This window comes from Diplotaxodon limnothrissa, linkage group LG12, assembly GCF_057381915.1.
Source record: "Diplotaxodon limnothrissa isolate DT_005_m linkage group LG12, D_limnothrissa_male_GT1.1, whole genome shotgun sequence".
Taxonomy (NCBI): Eukaryota; Metazoa; Chordata; class Actinopteri; order Cichliformes; family Cichlidae; genus Diplotaxodon; species Diplotaxodon limnothrissa.
In genome coordinates this window covers 40308521-40326669 of record NC_140607.1, presented here as the reverse complement: position 1 = coordinate 40326669, position 18149 = coordinate 40308521, and the positions used below count along the sequence as shown (strand labels likewise).

The 18149-nt window shown below is 43.4% G+C and overlaps 1 protein-coding gene across 2 annotated transcripts in view; it reads right to left on the bottom strand.

Annotated features, from left to right (window-relative positions):
* fnbp1a (formin binding protein 1a) overlaps positions 1–3952 on the bottom strand; it is a 35035-nt gene extending 31083 nt beyond the window's left edge. For both annotated transcript variants that reach the window (XM_085366991.1, XM_085366992.1), the window contains exons 1-3: positions 3923–3952; positions 487–602; positions 119–169 (exon numbers count right to left, since the gene is read on the bottom strand). In XM_085366991.1, the coding sequence (XP_085223117.1) occupies positions 119–169; positions 487–602; positions 3923–3952 (197 nt within the window). The remainder of the gene's footprint in view (positions 1–118; positions 170–486; positions 603–3922) is intronic.
* Positions 3953–18149: the final 14197 nt, after the last annotated feature.

Below are 18149 nucleotides of genomic sequence, written 5' to 3'. Positions count from 1 at the left end.
TTTCACACAACGCGATCGTGTATTTGCCAAAGCTGCGGTTTTCTGCAGCGTTCCTGACTGACCCGTACTACGAAGTTTGACTCGTGGGTGAACTCGGTACAAACAGGTAAAGACTCACCTGCTCTCATCTTCTCTGTTCCTCTTGGGGTGGTACTTCTTCGACAAACTTCTGGAGACACACAGGTGACACACACAGGTGAGACACACAGGTAGTACAGACTTTTGGGGTTTCGGGTTTTATTGAAATGAGACATTAAGGTAACACTCAGGTAATCAGTTTTACACACACATCATCTGCACTGTGAGTAAATCCAGGTACTAATGATAAACTGACTGATCAGGTATTGTTATTTATTTGAAGGAGTTTAAAGAGTTGTCTCCAAACCTCCTCACAGTTTGACTTTAACAAATGTGACAAACTAAATTCAGGTTTTCCAGGAGTTTTACATGGTCGTGATGGTTCAGGTCTTGGTTTAAGGACTATACCTGATCTGTTTGGCGTAGCTCAGCTCAATGTCGGCGCGCTCTTTTACAAACTTAGTGTATCTCTCCAGGAAGTCGATCCCCCAGCTCGTGTGTTTCTCCAAGTTATCAAACTGATCCTGAAACAGCAGACTGATGTTAGTGTGACCTTTGACCTCTGACACTCACCTGAAGCACAGCATAAATAACAATTTACTCGCTGGACCCACGTCCTCATTTTATGTTTGACAGCGTTTTAGTAGGTAAAGGTGATGCTTGGGCATGAGCTGAGCTGCGGTTTGGGGAAGGCTTTGAGGCGGACTGGCGACGGCTCCCGGGCCCGGCAGATCCCCACGTACTGAACAGAAGTGAAGAAGTTACAGAATTGAAAAGGGGAGGAGCACGTAAACGAGAATGACAGCTTGCAGAACTGGGGGAACCTGTACAGATGAGGACCGGAAGGAGCATATTTGGAGGCGTGGTCCCACTCCTGAAATTTCGATACATAATCTCCAACAAGTAGTGTTGTGAGTTTGGTCTCACAGGCCCTCAAAGAAATGGGAAAAACAAACATGGACCATCAAATCTGAACTTCCTGATCCTGTGAGCTCACACACAACGGTCATGTCCAAATTCATGGGCTGCATCCTCCCGAGGCCGCATTTGTAGGCCGATTACGTCACAGCGACGCGCCGAAGGCTGTCCAAATTCGTAGACTCCTCCGAATGCAGCCGACTAATGCGTCCTCCTTTTCCCCGAATTTGAAGGATGGGTCGGGTGTAGGGGTGGGTTTTTATAATCGATTCATCGATTAAAATCGATTCTGGCTTGGATAACGTAAAATCGATTCATTAAAATCCTGAATCGATTTTTTAATATAAATTTATTTTGCCCAAAATGCCAGAATCTCAGGTGACATCTCACAAAATTTCAAGAACCACCAAACAGTTAAGACAGTAAATGAGAGAAGGTACACGAATTCTGCACATAGCCTTAAACACACAGCGCGACCCGCGGATCAGAATCAGTTAGATGTCGCCTTTCTCACGGTCGGGGCTGAAAGCCGACAGCTCACTGACTCTGATCTGTCGGCGGGTCTGCGCTTTGTGTTCACGCCCTTTATGCGCTGATTCTAAAGCTGTTAGTTTGATGTCTCTCCAAACAATATTGACCGAACCAGCAGCAAAAGAAGATCCAAACGCTTCACATAAACATCGTCATGAATTCACTCTGACTTTTACTGTTTTGCTTCCACCGCGATGCACAGCTCTCTCTCTCTCTCTGTACTTCAAGATCAGTTTCCCTTTCTTCATTATTCGCTTGCTTGTTACGCACCAGTCTACTGTTGTTTACAGGCTGTCGGCTGCTGTTTTTTTCCCTTTTACATTTTCCGAAAAGAAAACCTCATTTCTGCTGTTCAATACTGAACAAATTTAAACTTTTTAAAATTATTCAAAATGCAAAACGCCGTGTCTCTAATAAAACCGCTGTAACTTCAGAGGTAATGTTCATATGTTGATTAATAATTTTCTTTCGTTTTTGATGTACTGCAGAATATTTTTATAAAATCCCAGGCCAGGAAAACCACTTTCATGTTTTTCTGCGTTTTATCTTCAGCTACTTTGACACAAAAGCATCTGCTGTGACGCTCACACCTGTGATAAAGTCTTGCGTGTGTCAGCTTCCTTTTTATTGATACAAAAATATGTAAATGTACTGATCTGAATTATATTTCTGACTGTCAAAATTTCCCAGATTTAAATCGAATCGATTTGGGACCTTGTGAATTGGAATTGAATCGATTCTAGAAATCAGTGACGATACCCAGCCCTAGTCGGGTGTGTCCTTTGTGACCTACCATATCCCAGAATTCATAGCGCGGCCCAGCCAAAGTTTCCAACAATGGCGGCCGCTACTAAGTTTTAAAATTACTCTTATTAATCTTTCTGGGTCACAAAATAAACTTTTAACATATTTTCAGGCAAGAAAGTAGCTGTGTAAACATCAAATATCTGCTCGGTTTATCAAGATATCGCATATTTGCAAAAGCGCTTCGACGTTTTCGGAGACGTCTGTTACCCATCAGCTCCATAGCGAGCCGGGAGCTCGAGGGTCACTGAAGCCGCCGAGAACGTCACAACTCCCGGCACATCATTTTCAGATCACCGCGGACCTTCGCTACTCAGGTTAAACGTAATATATAAGTCACTTAAACAACCTAAAAATGTTATTGTTGGTCTTTTTTCAGTGTTTTATTTGTTCATGAGTAAATCAGTTTGGCTGAGATTAAAGTTATTAGATTAGATTAGATAAAACTTTATTAATCCCCCGGGTGGGTTCCTCCTTGGTTTTTACACAGCTGACTAAACGTCAAAAAGAAATCTGATTAAACAGAAGTATGAGATGGTCGAGAATTTACACCAGTGTCCTGTTATATTTTAGATAGCAAGGAGCAGTCGGCCGAGTTTATTAAACTCCACAGAGACAGCGGTGACGCTAATCAGAAGGCTAGACCGTCCAATTTCCCCAGCCGTTTACTTCCGGCCTACCCGACCTTCTGAGGACCCGGCCCACGTAGACCGCGAAGGCCGGGTCCTCAGGAGGATGCAGCCCATGAATTTGGACACGACCAACGCCTTTATCCTGTCTTCCTTCTCTCACCCCAACCAATCACAGCAGATGGCCCCGCCCCTCTCTGAGCCTGGTTCTGCCAGAGGTTTCTTCCTGTTAAAAGGGAGGCTTTTCTTCCCACTGTCGCCAAAGTGCTGCTCATAGGGGGTCATATGATTGTTGGGCTTTTCTCTGTATGTATTATTGTAGGGTCTACTGTACAATACAAAGCACCTTGAGGCGACTGCTGTTGTGATTTGGTGCTGTGTAAATAAAACTGAACTGAACTGAGGCCACTTTATAAAACAGAAGGTCAGTCGGCTGCTTCTGGTGCAGCAGGAGGGGAGGCAGAACACCTGTCAGCAGGTTAGGTTCACAGATGCTGTTACCATGGTAACTCACTAGCAGAATCTGCTCCAAGGATCAGGACCGGACCCTCTCTAGAGTCTAGACTGTGTGTGTGTGTACTATGTTTACATATCTTTGTGAGGGCCAACAGTCACGGGGACAAAGCACCCGTCCCCACGAGTTTGAAGACATTTTTGAGACTGAAGATGTGGTTTTAGCGTCAGAGTTATGTTTAGGGTGGGAAGCAGCTGGGAAAGCATTATGTCAATTAGATGTCCTCACTATGATATAAAAACGTGTGTGTAAGAGTCGCGTGCTGCACCATCATGGAGGTTGTAGCTCGCGCTTCTGTCGTCATTCATCGTGTTGCTATGGCAGAGCAGACAGAAGAACGAGGCTGCGCGCGCGCGCACACACACACACAAACACACACACACAAACACACACACACACGGTTACAGGTTACCGGTGCGAAGCTCTCAGGTGCGGCTCGTGCACATACCCACAGCTCGGTGCCCCAGTTGCAGCTCATGGTTCTTCCTCTGGTCCTTCCTCGCGCTCTTCGTCTCGGTACCGGTGATCAGCTGCTGCAGCCCACGGCACGCATCCTCCACCTCACCGACCTACACACACGGAGCTCCGTCAGTCTCACCTCCACCTGTATGTCTCTGCTGCATCTGAGCAAGCAAAGAACGCGGTCACGCGCAGCACGTCCCCGGAGCACCCTTTGTCATCAGTGAGGAGATGCTCAGATTGCGAGAGTTGTGCGCATGCGTAGTAGCAGGCCCACCCTGCCTCTGCACAAAGCAAAGCGTGACGAAATTACCTGCAGCTGACGTTACATGTTCATGGTGATATTTGATCAGCAGGGGCGCTCTTCTTACAATAACTAAACTATACTTCCTGTTTGATGACGTCATGTCTTCCTTTTAGAGAAGAGGTTATTTTTTGCAACACATGATGAGGTCAGACTGCAGGATTTCCAAAATAAGTTTATAACTCTCAAAACCCAATGGAAACAACACACACACACATGATCAAATCACATGCTGGGTTTGCAGAATGAAGAATTATTTAATACAGTTTTATTTATATAGTGCCAAATCCCAACAACAATCCCTCAAGGCACTTTATATTGTAAGGTAGACCCTACAATAATACATAGAGAGAAAAACCCAACAATCATATGACCCCCTATGAGCAGCACTTTGGCGAAAGCGGGAAGGAAAAACTTCCTTTTAACAGGAAGAAACCTCCGGCAGAACCAGGCTAAGGGAGGGGCGGGGCCATCTGCTGTGATTGGTTGGGGTGAGAGAAGGAAGACAGGATAAAGACATGCTGTGGAAGAGAGCAGAGAGATCTATTAAACAGTGTTGGGAAGGTTACTTTTAACATGTACTCCACTATAAATTGCAGATTACATGGCCCAAAATGTATTTTGTAACATATTCCATTACGTTACTCAATAAGAGTAATGTATTCTGAATACTTTGGATTACTTGATATATTATCATGCTTTTTACAACTACATGAATGTACTTTTGCTGTGTAATTTATTACTATTACTTAGAGTTGGATGTCTCGAGACCACTTTTACGTGGTCTTGGTCTTAGTCTCGTCTTGGTCTCGCTGTCTTGTAGTGATGTGTCGGTCGCGAACGAAAGGGCTCTTAGAGCCGGCTCGTTGAAGTGAACGACGCGAGCCGGCTCCTTACTGGGAGCCGTGGTTTTTGTCTCTCCCCCCCCCCCCCTCCCCTTTCTCTCTCTCTCTCGCTCCTTTTTTCCCGCTTCACTCTGCACGCGAGCCTTGTGCTTTGTGCTGGGTAGAGGGGGGCGGGGCAGTAGTTACCCTCGCAGTAGCACAGGAACAGAGCGGGAGGGAGAGAGAGAGAAAGAGAGCCAGGGACAACAACGTCACATTAGAAAGGTATAGTAATCATCCACAACTATTTTCAGTTGCAGATGATAAAGGATTCAGAAAGTTTATTCATGCAGGTCCATATGACAGAGAATGTGCATCTTCTTTTTGTTTTCATATTTTAATTTATATTTAATTGTGTTGTGGTTTGCGGTGTTTTGTGTTGTTTCACTTTAAATTTGTAAAAGGAAAAAGCTGAAAATTTAAATAGTTAAAAGTTGAACTGTGAATAGTTGTTTTTTGTATTATATGATTTATTTATTACATTTTATGTGGAGTGAATAAATAAAAGTATATTTACGGTGGCCCCTACAGACAAAGCAGCACGTACAAACTCCAAAAGAAGTTCTAACGCAAGGGATGAGTTTGGATTTGATACCAATTTCTTGAAGCATTATAAATCTTGTTTTTTGGTGCCTGTGACCCATCTTATTAATTTATCAATCACGCAGGCAGTCGTTCCTCTGAGTTGGAAGGTGGCAAAAGTTACACCAATTTATAAATCGGGTGATAAAACAGACCCTGCTAATTATTGACCTATTAGCATACTCCCTATCTTTTCAAAGATAGCAGAAAAGTGGGTTCCTAACTCTATCATCAAACATCTTAATGACTCCAATCCGGGTTTGCACCCTATGCAATTCGGATTGCGGAGAGTGAAGTCTTACTTAGACAAGAGCAGTTATGTTGCGGCTGTTTTTCTTGATTTCAAGCGTGCGTACGACACTGTGAATCATCTTAAGCTCTTGTCTAGACTGTCGACATTTAACTTTAGTAATCACATTGTTAAATGGATACAGTCTTATCTATCAGATAGAAAACAATGCGTGCAAATAAAGAATAGCAAGTCACCCTTTACTGTACGCAAGGTGTCCCCCAGGGTTCAATTCTAGGCCCCCTGTTATTTTCACTTTATGTAAATGACTTGCCTAATGTGTGCAAAAATGTGGACACGATTATGTATGCGGATGATACGGTAATTTTTACGCAAGCCAAAACTGCTGATGATGCAGGTGTATGCTGTACAGTACAGCGAGGAATGCCCAGACCTCTACATTGGAGAGACCAAACAGCCACTTCACAAGCGCATGGCACAACACAGAAGAGCCACCTCCACAGGACAAGACTCAGCAGTCCATCTGCATCTTAAGGATAAAGGACACTCTTTCGAGGATGCCAGTGTTCACATTTTGGACAGAGAGGACAGATGGTTTGAAAGAGGAGTGAAAGAAGCATCTATGTCCACTGTGAGCGACCATCTTTGAACAGTGGCGGTGGTTTACGACACCAACTCTCTGCCATCTATAATCCAGTTTTGAGTTCCCTCCCAGACGCCTTAACGCCCACTCACATCCTGGGCCATCTGACCTCAGGAATTCGCATGATAAGGTGGGGCCAGGTTTCACAATGAGCTCACCCGAAACTCTGGCTGATTGGGACCCACGCCCAGTTTCACACCTTGGCTCAGGCGATTAGAGGATCATCAGGGGGTCCTTTTGTCCCTCTGTGGGGGGAAACTCCCACTAGGTTTATATCTGGGACTCTCCACCATTTGACCTTAGAACTGAAGAAGCTTCTCGGATGAGAGGTGAAACGTCTTCAAGCAACTTAAAGAAGTCCAGACGCTTTTCTTTGCAAGCTCCTTCGACTACGATGACCTGGATGACTGAGAACCTTCACAGACATATGGCTACATATGTTTTTGTATTCTTTTTTTGTTCCTGCTCTCTCCCTTCCCCTCTTTCCCTCCTCCCTCTGCCTGGGCGGAGCTCACCTGTGGGCTCCTGCCCTTGGCCCACGCACCTGTGGCTCATCACGAGTGTTCCAGCTCCTTTATAAGATGGCAGCTCTGTGTTTCTCGTTGCTGGACCGTTGCCGACCCTCGTCAGTGTAACCCCAGCTCAATTACTTCTAGAGTGTTTTCACAGCGATTTGCCTTACAATCCCTTCGTGTCTCTGTGTACAGATTCCCTGGACCAACCCCTGTGTTACCCGAGTGATTGGAGTGTGAAGAGGAGCGTGAGGAGTGGACGGAGTGTGTGTGTGTGTGTGTGACTATCGCCGTCTTTCCCGTTCGTGTGTGGACCCCCGGAGCCCGGCTTTCCCCTCACTTTTGTAAATAATCACCTGGTGTATCATAATAAAGACTCTTGTGCTTTCACGACCTAGAGCCTGCGCGTGAGTCCGTTCAGTCCCGTTGTGACAGTTTCTCTGTGAGTGTCACATTCCCCTGGCAGCGTGCTCGCTGCTCGCTCAGTTTTGAAGTTTAATTTTTTTTTCGCTGTACAAAGAAGTTTTCTTCCCACGCAGAGTGAACAGCGGACGCTAATGTTTGTGTCACTTTTTATACAATCAAACTCAAAGTAATGTGATTACTTCCACACTTTAAACGCTGCATGGTCATACTCTCTCCATCACTCCATATTATCCATTGTTGATCTGCACGCGTCTGTTACCACGGACGTCGCACGTTTGGACGTCATCATCATGAGACACTCACAAACAACATCACCGTTTAGTAACACGGCTGCCCCTCTGTTGGTCTTCCTTGGTCTCTTGTGTTCTGGGGGCCTCTGGATGTCTGGAGTTTTGATCTCCTCCATACCTGCTTCATGCCCTGGAGGACGGGGCTGTGGCCCCCCCACACCCTCTAGCAGATCATTACATGAAGGAACCTTTTAAAAACAAGCGCGTCCATGCTCACAGGTGTACACACGGGTGATCACACCCACAAACTACACCCCTTTTTGGCTCCTACCTCAAAGCACACTGTGTTCTGTTGATCTTATGTGCTGCACAATAATGTTTAATATTTAGTATTTACTGTCATATTCCCATATATCATTGTGATGTTGTTTATTCTATTACTCTTGTTCTCTTCTGCTTGTTTTCTTTTTTCTTTCTCAAAAGGTGATCCAGGAAAAGAAAAAGAGGAAAAACAAAAAAGACACAAAGACAAAGGTGATGAAGCAGATTTTCATTATCGTTTCTCTCCATCTCTTTTCTCCTTTTTCTTTCCCTTTCCTTCGGTTAACTTTCTTCTGAACTTTTATTCTTGTTTTTCTTTTCCATCCAGTCTGGCCTGATTACAATAACTTAGAATAAAAATAACTAATAAAGATCAAATAAACTATGACAATCAACTGGACCAGTATAGCAAAAGGCCCACTTGGGAAACTAATTCTGTTGGGCATTTTTCTTGGCCTTAGACAATAATTCTGATTGCTACAGTGCCAGACAGGACACAATAAAAAGAAAAAGAGAAAAAAAAACCCCCCGCAGTTTTCTTATGGGAAAACAACAGTAATCTAATTACTTTTTTGCAATTGTAATCAATTACTTATTACTTGAAAAAAGTAATCAGATTACCCATCTCTGCTGGCAAGGATGTTTTCAGGGTCCCTCCTGACTGAGGTGTTTCAAGCATGTCCCAAGGAAATGAGGCTCCTGGGGTAGACCCAGGACAAGCCGGAGAGATTACACTGGCTGGCCTCGGAACGCTTTGGTGTCCTGTGGATAAGCTGGACGTGGTGGCTGGGCCGTACAGACATGAAGATAAGGAGGTTAGTGAGCTGCGATCATCTGACAGATCTAAAGAAACTAAACATGTGAACATGGTTAGCGTGTACCAGTTCCTGTAGAAAGCTCAATTAGCACACACACAAACACAAAGTAACACCCAGATAAACCACTGCAGTTGACCACACACAGGGGGGGGGCGGGGTCAGAGTGCCCATGACTGTTTGTGTCTGTAGTTGAATAGTCCTTCCGCTTTGTCCTTCCTCAGTGAAAAAACCCATCAGTTCATTATAAAGGAACTGATTGGTCCTTTCACTTTAAAAGGTTTTCAGAAGGAGCACACAGCTGACATTCTCCTCCTCCACAACCATCATGAAGCAGCAGCATAGAACCTGATCTCGGTTCATAAAGATCAGGGTGTGATTTAGAGTTCTCACCTCAAGTTTAAACCCGTCACACTCCTCATGAACATCTGATCTGAAGCTTTTCCCCAGTCATGCTGATGTTGCTATGGACAGTGTGTGAATTATGGTATGGAATTTGCTGCTCCAGAGGTAATGCTGCTTATGTAGAGGACCTGACGATCATTTCATGAACGTAAAGCGAGTCTGAGGACATCTTTCAGGTGTTCAGACCAAAGCTTAGGCATTGCCTCTGACCCTATGTGAAAACCTCACGAAACTTTTATTTTGAATTCATGCAGCTCGCAAACAGGAAGCACAACCTAATTTCAAACCAAAAACCAATCTTCTTCATCATCATCATCCTCTAAGCAAGGATACAGGAAATTACTCCTTTCAAAGTAAAAGTCTTGAACTAAACCAAGTGGACAGCTGCCACGGCGACAGTAGGATGATGTCATCACTCTACTTTCAGTGTCCATCTGTCCGTCTCCTGCTCCTCTTCTTCGTCTCCATCAGTGAGGCACCTCCTTGCCTGCCAGATGTGTTCGATACCCTGTAGTTATGTGTTCATTTTGTACTGATAACAGTGACCAGTACCATAAGGACATCACCTGACCTCCGTCTCACCTGTTCACCTTCCTCTGCTACTGGTCAGCCGCCATCTTGTGTCCGGCATCCCGGATCTTCTGACTCTGCGACAGCCAATGAGCATGAAGGGCGGCAGGAGGACACAGCTGACAATCACATCACAGCACCTTCATCATTATAGTCATCATCCTTCAGACTGAATCATCTGATGACATCCCAACCATCACAGCTCGTTTTCGTTCTGTGCATCTTGGGCTGGGTCTATTTCCTGGTGTTTATAATAATGAATTGCATTTATATAGCGCTTTTCTAGGCACCCAAAGCGCTTTACAATTCCACTATTCATTCCCTCTCACATTCACACACTGGTGCAGGCAAACCACAGTTGTAGCCACAGCTGCCCTGGGGCAGACTAACAGAAGCGAGACTGCCATATCGCGCGATCAGCCCCTCTGCTTTACCTGTACGTTTGGGTCCTCGGCTGGGACTACTTCATGAACTGTCTCTAAGAGCGTCACCGTCATCTCTAGCACTGTTACCATGTCAACATGGCTGCCTTGGATTATGGGTAGCAGGCAACACAGCATGCTGCAGCTCTATGTGATGCGTTTCCTGTCAGAGACATGACATCATCCACATTTGTCACCTGAGGACAGAAGCTCTACCCCTTAACTTTTGTCCTCTAACCATGATTCAAAAACCTTTATTCGCATTACCTTTCAAAGGGTTAGGGTTAGGCACAATGTACATTTCAATTCCTTTAATTTTAAATATGTTTATATTGTCTATCCTGTAAAATAGTCAGATGTCTATTCATATTAATGTACAGAATTCACCTGCTTGCTGCTACTACTGCACATTCACCCAATGTGTATATATATATATATATATATATATATATATATATATATATATATATATATATATATATATAGTATGTATATATATATATATATATATATATATATATATATATATATATAGTATGTATATATATATATATATATATATATATATATATATATAGTATGTATATATATATATATATATATATATATATATATATATATATATATATATAGTATGTATATATATATATATATATATAGTATGTATATATATATATATATATATATAGTATGTATATATATATATATATATATATATATATATATATATATAGTATGTATATATATATATATATATATATATATATATATATATATATATATATATATATATAATGTTCTTCCTCTACACCCCCCCCCCTCCAATTTTTTTGCACATGTCGAGGAGCGTGTCAGGCTGCATTTCACTGTGTGTTATACTTGTATAACTATGCATGTGACAAATAAGGAACCTTGAACCTTGAACCTTGAAAGGAAGTAGAAGTGACATCACAACACAGGAAGTGGCCTTCACAATAATTGTCAGTACCTGCGGTGTCTTTCAAGATAGCTGCTGTCCCTCAGCTGTGGGTCTGGACCTTTCCGACCTGCAGCCTCTCCTTTAGGCGAGGCCATCAGAGCATCTGAGTCAATGGTGACCAGAGCCTCATCAGACCGTCCGGGCACAGGAGCACAGAGCCCATCATATGGCTCTGATTGAGGACCAGAACAGGGATCAAGATCAGGTTTAGAATTAGGAGGAGACAGGCTTGGCCCTGCCCCATTCCAGCCTCCATCGCCTGTGAAGCAGATGTTGGTCAGAACGTCCAAACTAGGTTTAACAAACTTCATTTGGACTTTCTCTTTACAAAAAAAAAAAAAAAAAAATTGTAATTACATTTTTAAAAATGTAATCATAAAACAAACTCCGCCAAACACATCACCTGCTGCACACCTGGCCTACTTCGCTGGCAGAGATGGGCAGCAACACGTTACTGTAATTCAATTACTTTTTTCAAGTAACAAGTAAAGTAAGTTTATTATTGCAAAAAAGGTAATTAGGTTACTGTTACTTTCCCGTAAGCATGCTGCATTACTGCGTTACTAAACCATGATCTCGTTTGTGAGAGTGTCTCATGACAGTGACGTAAGTGAGTACGACGTTCGTGGCAACAGCTGTGTGCAGATCAGCAATGGATAATATATCGAGTGCAGCGAGAGTATGACAGTGCAGCATTTAAAACGTGGAAGTACAGACCTTACATTGATTCTGTAAAAAGTGACAAAAACATTAGTGTCTGCTGTTCACTCCGTGGGAAGAAAACCACAGGAATGTGACATTCCCAGAGAAACTCCCAGATCCTTCCACTGACATGACGGCTGTGTCATACCTGCACCAGGGCAAACCTCCGCCTGCCCCACTCCTGCTAAACAGGTGAAAATAGAGCAACAGGACTGCTGTGTCTGAGTTTATTTATTTTCTGTTGTGTTTTACTTGCATCTATGTGAAAGAATGAGTGTAAACACATTTTATATGCTGGAATATGTAGAAAAGGTCGAATTGGCCTGAAAGATCTATCGCTTTTTACCTATTCAGGTTGTAAATCATGTTTTGAAAAGGTAACTAAGTATCTAATTACCTTTGAAAATAAGTAATCAGTAAAGTAACGGGATTAATTTTGGGGGGAAGTAATCAGTAATTAGTTACTGATTACTTTTTTTCAACACTGTCTGGTTATAACAATCAAACATTTTCTGAAGCATAAGACTCAAATCATAGATTTTAAAATGTTGCTGAGTTTCAAACATTTTAGAAACTTTATTTAAACCTGTAGCACAATGATTGCCACGAGAGCAGATTTCATGTTTCTTTATTATTATTTTAATTCCTAGGATTTAAATCTTTTTAAATCGTATTACTGACCACGACAGGGATTCATGGAATAAAACTGATTTTCACACAGTTTCAGCAGAAAACCTTTGGATTTGTTGTTATATTTAAAGTTTTTAACTGAAAGATGTCACTCATTTTTTGAGCTGCCTGCAGTGCACATATAATCCACCAGAGGGGAGAAGAGAGCCATAAAACAGTTTGGATTGTTGATCAAATTCAAATTCAAATTTTATTTGTCACACACAAAACCATACACAGTATGACATGAGGTGAAATGCTTGTAGCTGTGCAATGCAATGCCCGACCATTAAATGACATTAATTAATTAATGATGTGATGCAAACAGCATGAAAGTGTTGAGGATTTCCTCTGGGACGGTGGTCAGAGTGATCAAATTACATCAAGTCCGCCACTGTGTTTAGGATAACCACGAATTAGTCCACCTGAATGAGGGAGGAGTTACTGTGGGACACCTGTGCAGCAGAAACAAACACATCACCTTCACAGGTTTTTGTTCCTCTTTGTTCAAATCACAGCCTGATGACTTACATCAGGTGATCTGTTTGGAGTCCTTCTTCAGGACCTTTTAGTTTTAGACTCACATAAATACCACCCAGATTATGTCATCAACCTGTGTCCTTCATGTTTAATATCCAGGTAAGCAGCAGGTAAATTCTGGACTGATGCTTACCTGAACTTACTGACTTACAGAGCTGATGACCGCTGTCCTATGACCTGAGCATGCTGGCTGGTTCAGTGAAGCTGGATAACAAAAAACACCCTCGGGTGACTCACCTGTTTGGGCGTATGATTAACCCTGTAAAACCGATCAGAGCGGGCACGCTCCGTTTTGTGCAACTACTTTTAAATCCTGTTAGCACTGCAACCACGTGAGCTAGCGCAATAATTTTTTTTGCATATGAAACCGGAGAAGTTGTACTTACATCTTATGGCATCAGCTTGTCCTAGGTCACAGTTGCCTTCCACATATAGCTTTGCAAAAACTGCATAAGAAGCGCTTGCAGCAACAAAAACATAATATTCCAGAAACACGCTTTGCCGATCAGCTGTTCTTTTTTTTTTTTTTTTTTTTGCCGATCACCTGTTCAAAACACTTCCTACACTGGAATAGATGTCAGCACGAACTATCACAGGTCCGCCATGACCTGCCCTAAACCGGAAGTGATGTCATTTTTGTTCAGGTTGCCTAGCAACCATGATACTAACCGCAAGAAATGTTACATACAGCTTTGTGTGACAGAAATGAAGGAGAAAAATGTTTTGTTGGTCATTCATTTTTGTCATGACGTCACTTTGATGAGTATCTGAGGCTGAGACCACGGGACTGTAAAACATGATTGTTGGGCTTCATTCCTCAACAGTCATTTCAAGATTAGCTAGTAAATAACAATTAGCTGATGTCGGTCATGAGACTAAAATCATCCCACTGTGGTAATGTAAATATAATATGGACAATATTATATGTATTGTCCGATTATTATGAGATATATATATGTAGAGGCTTTAAAACCAAGTTAACGCTGAAAGCACAAACATCACTAATGTCACATAACTGTGCCGACATGTGGCCAACAGCAATGTTTTAATGTTCTTCGTTATTAAACATTCGCACATAAATAAGTGACGTCATATTCAGTACTTACTTTTGACAGTTCACTCTTGGCCGCTCCCTTCTGCCGTATTTTGCGGCAAAATTATCCACACCTACCGCCGCGCTATGAATTGTGGGATATATGGGACCACGAAGCGTGCACCAAGCGTCCCTCTCACGTTTTCAGCTTGTTCAAAATGTTGCTGCTCGTCTCTCACACACAGGCATGAACATATCTGTGCTGTTGGACTCAGGCCGTATTATTTACCCAGGGAATTCTCTCACGTCATCTTGGTGGCTGTTTATGTTCCCCCCTCTGCTAACCCCACAGCTGCATGTGACACTATCCACTCTGCCATAGCTCGGCTACAGACTCAGCACCCGAGTGCCTTTATTGTGATCTCGGGTGACTTCAACCATGTATCACTGGACAATACACTACCAACATTCAAACAATATGTGGACTGTCCCACCAGGGGAGAGAAAACTTTAGACTTACTGTATGCTAACGTCAAGGATGCATACAGCTCCTCCTCCCTCCCCCCACTTGGTAGGTCAGATCATAACCTGATTCACCTCACCCCCTGCTATGTGCCAATTGTGAGGAGGGAACCTGTGACCACCAGGACTGTTAGGAGGTGGTCAGAGGAGGCAATAGCGGAACTACAGGGCTGTTTCGAGGTGACCGACTGGGAAACACTCTGTGAGCCTCACGCCGAGGACATCAATGGGCTTACTGAGTGTATCACAGACTACATAACTTTCTGCACCGACTCCATTGTTCCAGCTCAGACTGTTCATTGTTACCCAAATAACAAGCCGTGGGTGACTAAGGACATCAAAGCCCTCCTCAACAACAAGAAGAGGGCTTTCAGAAGGGGCAACAAAGAGGAGGTGAGGAAGGTCCAGGTGTTACTAAAGGACAAGATCAGAGAGGCTAAGGACAATTACAGGAGGAAGCTGGAGTGGAAACTCCAGCAGAACAGCATGAGAGAGGTGTGGAGGGGCATGAAGACCATCACTGGATTCAGGCCAACCAACAGCAGGGGAGCTGAGGGAGGTGAGAATAGAGCCAATGAGTTGAATCTGTTTTTCAATAGATTCGACACCACAGTGTCTGCTCCCACCCCCACAACCTCACCTGCAGTCAGCCTGGAATCCAGAGCCACACCACTGTGCCAGCCTCTCTCTTCACATGTTGCCTCCTGTGAGATTCCTGACACCCCTCCCCCACCCATCACCTTCACTCAATACCAGGTTGAGATGCAAATGAGGAGACTTCACTCAGGCAAGTCTGCTGGACCAGACGGAGTGAGTCCCCTTGTCCTCAAGACCTGTGCCCCCCAGCTGTGTGGAGTCTTTCATAAACTGTTTATGCTGAGTCTGAGTCTGCAGAGGGTCCCGGTGATGTGGAAGACATCATGCCTCGTCCCTGTACCAAAGACGCCACGTCCCAGTGGCCCCCAGGATTACAGGCCCGTGGCACTGACCTCCCACATCATGAAGACCCTGGAAAGGCTCATCCTGGACCAGCTGCGACCCATAGTAAGACCACATCTGGATCCCCTTCAGTTCGCTTATCAGCCTCGTCTCGGAACAGAGGACGCCATCATCTACCTGCTCAATCGTGTCTACACCCATCTGGACCAGCCGGCGAGCACTGTGAGGGTCATGTTTTTTGACTTTTCCAGTGCTTTCAACACCATCAGGCCGACCCTCCTGGGTGATAAGTTAGCAGCGATGCAGGTGGATGCTTCTCTGGTGTCCTGGATTGTTGATTACCTGACAGGAAGACCACAATATGTACGTCTCCCACAGTGTGTGTCTGACAAGGTGATTAGCAACACAGGGGCACCACAGGGGACTGTCCTCTCCCCCTTCCTCTTCACCCTCTACACCACAGACTTCAGCCACTGCACAGAGACCTGCCATCTTCAGAAGTTTTCTGATGACTCTGCGGTGGTTGGATGCATCAGCAGGGATGATGAGACAGAGTACCGGGCTGTGGTCGACTCCTTTGTCACGTGGTGTGAGCAGAATCATCTGCAGCTCAACGTGGCAAAGACCAAGGAACTGATCGTGGACTTCAGGAAGACCAGGAAACACTTGACCCCTGTTTCAATCCAGGGGGTCAGTGTTGACATTGTGGAGGACTATAAATACCTTGGAGTACACATTGACAATAAACTGGACTGGGCTAAAAACACCACAGCACTTTACAGGAAGGGCCAGAGTCGTCTCTATTTTTTGAGGCGACTGAGGTCCTTCAACATCTGCCAGAAAATGCTGAGGATTTTCTATGAGTCTGTGGTGGCCAGTGCGATCCTCTATGCTGTTGCATGCTGGGGGAGCAGGCTGAGGGTCGCAGATGCCAACAGACTTAATAAACTGATCCGTAAGGCCAGCAATGTTGTGGGGATGGAGCTGGACTCCCTCAAGGTGGTGTCGGAGAGGCGGATGCTGTCCAAGATAAAGACAATGTTGGATAACACCTCCCACCCACTCCATGACATGTTGGTCAGTCACAGGAGCTCGTTCAGTGAGAGACTGAGATTACCGAAAAGCACCACTGAACGACACAGGAAATCATTCCTGCCTGTGGCCATCTCCCTGTACAACGCATCCACTTAACACACTGTTTGCTGCTACAACTACACATGTTTCTTTTCCAAATATTTATTTATAAGTGACTTATGTATGTATGTATGTATATATATGTATATATTGTACTATTCTTAGTTAGCATATTGTCTGTCTTGTCTTAATGTTGGTTTATAATGGAGCACTGTAACAAAAAATAATTTCCCCCAGGGATCAATAAAGTATTCTGATTCTGATTCTGATTCTGATTCTGATTCTGATTCTGATCTCACCGATCCTGTCCTCTCTTCCTCGACTTCCTGTTTATCACAGCAGTCCTAACTTTGGCTCATGAACAGTCTTTCTCCTCCGTCCCTTTCTGATCTACTTCAGCCTCATGCTCCCTCGCGGCCCTTAGATCAGCTGACCAGCTGCTTTGTCCCAAAAATTGTCTGAAACTTAGAGGAGGATGAGCTTTTTCAGCTGTGGCTCCCAAACTTTGGAATGCGTTGCCTTTGAGTAATAGACAGGCATCTTCACTGTTTTCAAGTCTCTTTTGAGAACACTTTTTTTCCAGTAGCGTTTGATCGGTGTGAGTTGATGTGCTTTGTTTTAACGTGAGTGGTTTTGTCTTTTGTTTACAATCTTGTTTTGTTTTTGTACTTTGTTTTTAAATGTGCTGTATAAATAAACTGGATCTGATTATTGATCGATTGATTGGGTGATCGGTAATACAGCTGCGATTAATATGAAGTAAATGGAAACAAGCCTTAGATCAATGAGGAGAATCCATAGAATATCGAGTATTGATCTGCTGATTTCCAGTCTGTAGGAATTAAACATGGAAAAATATGAAAGCTGTATTGAAAATGCTCAGCTGTTCAATCACATATCAGCAGGTCACCTGTTAAAGGGCAAAGATCAGAATGTATTAAATACAGGGAATGCAGAATTATTAGGCAAGTTGTATTTTTGAGGAATAATGTTATTATTGAACAACAACCATGTTCTCAATGAACCCAAAAAACTCATTAATATTAAAGCTGAATGTTTTTGGAAGTAGTTTTTAGTTTGTTTTTAGTTTTAGCTATTTTAGGGGGATATCTGTGTGTGCAGGTGACTATTACTGTGCATAATTATTAGGCAACTTAACAAAAAACAAATATATACCCATTTCAATTATTTATTTTTACCAGTGAAACCAATATAACATCTCCACATTCACAAATATACATTTCTGACATTCAAAAACAAAACAAAAACAAATCAGCGACCAATATAGCCACCTTTCTAATGATCGGCTATGTACCACAGGCCTTCAAGCTGGC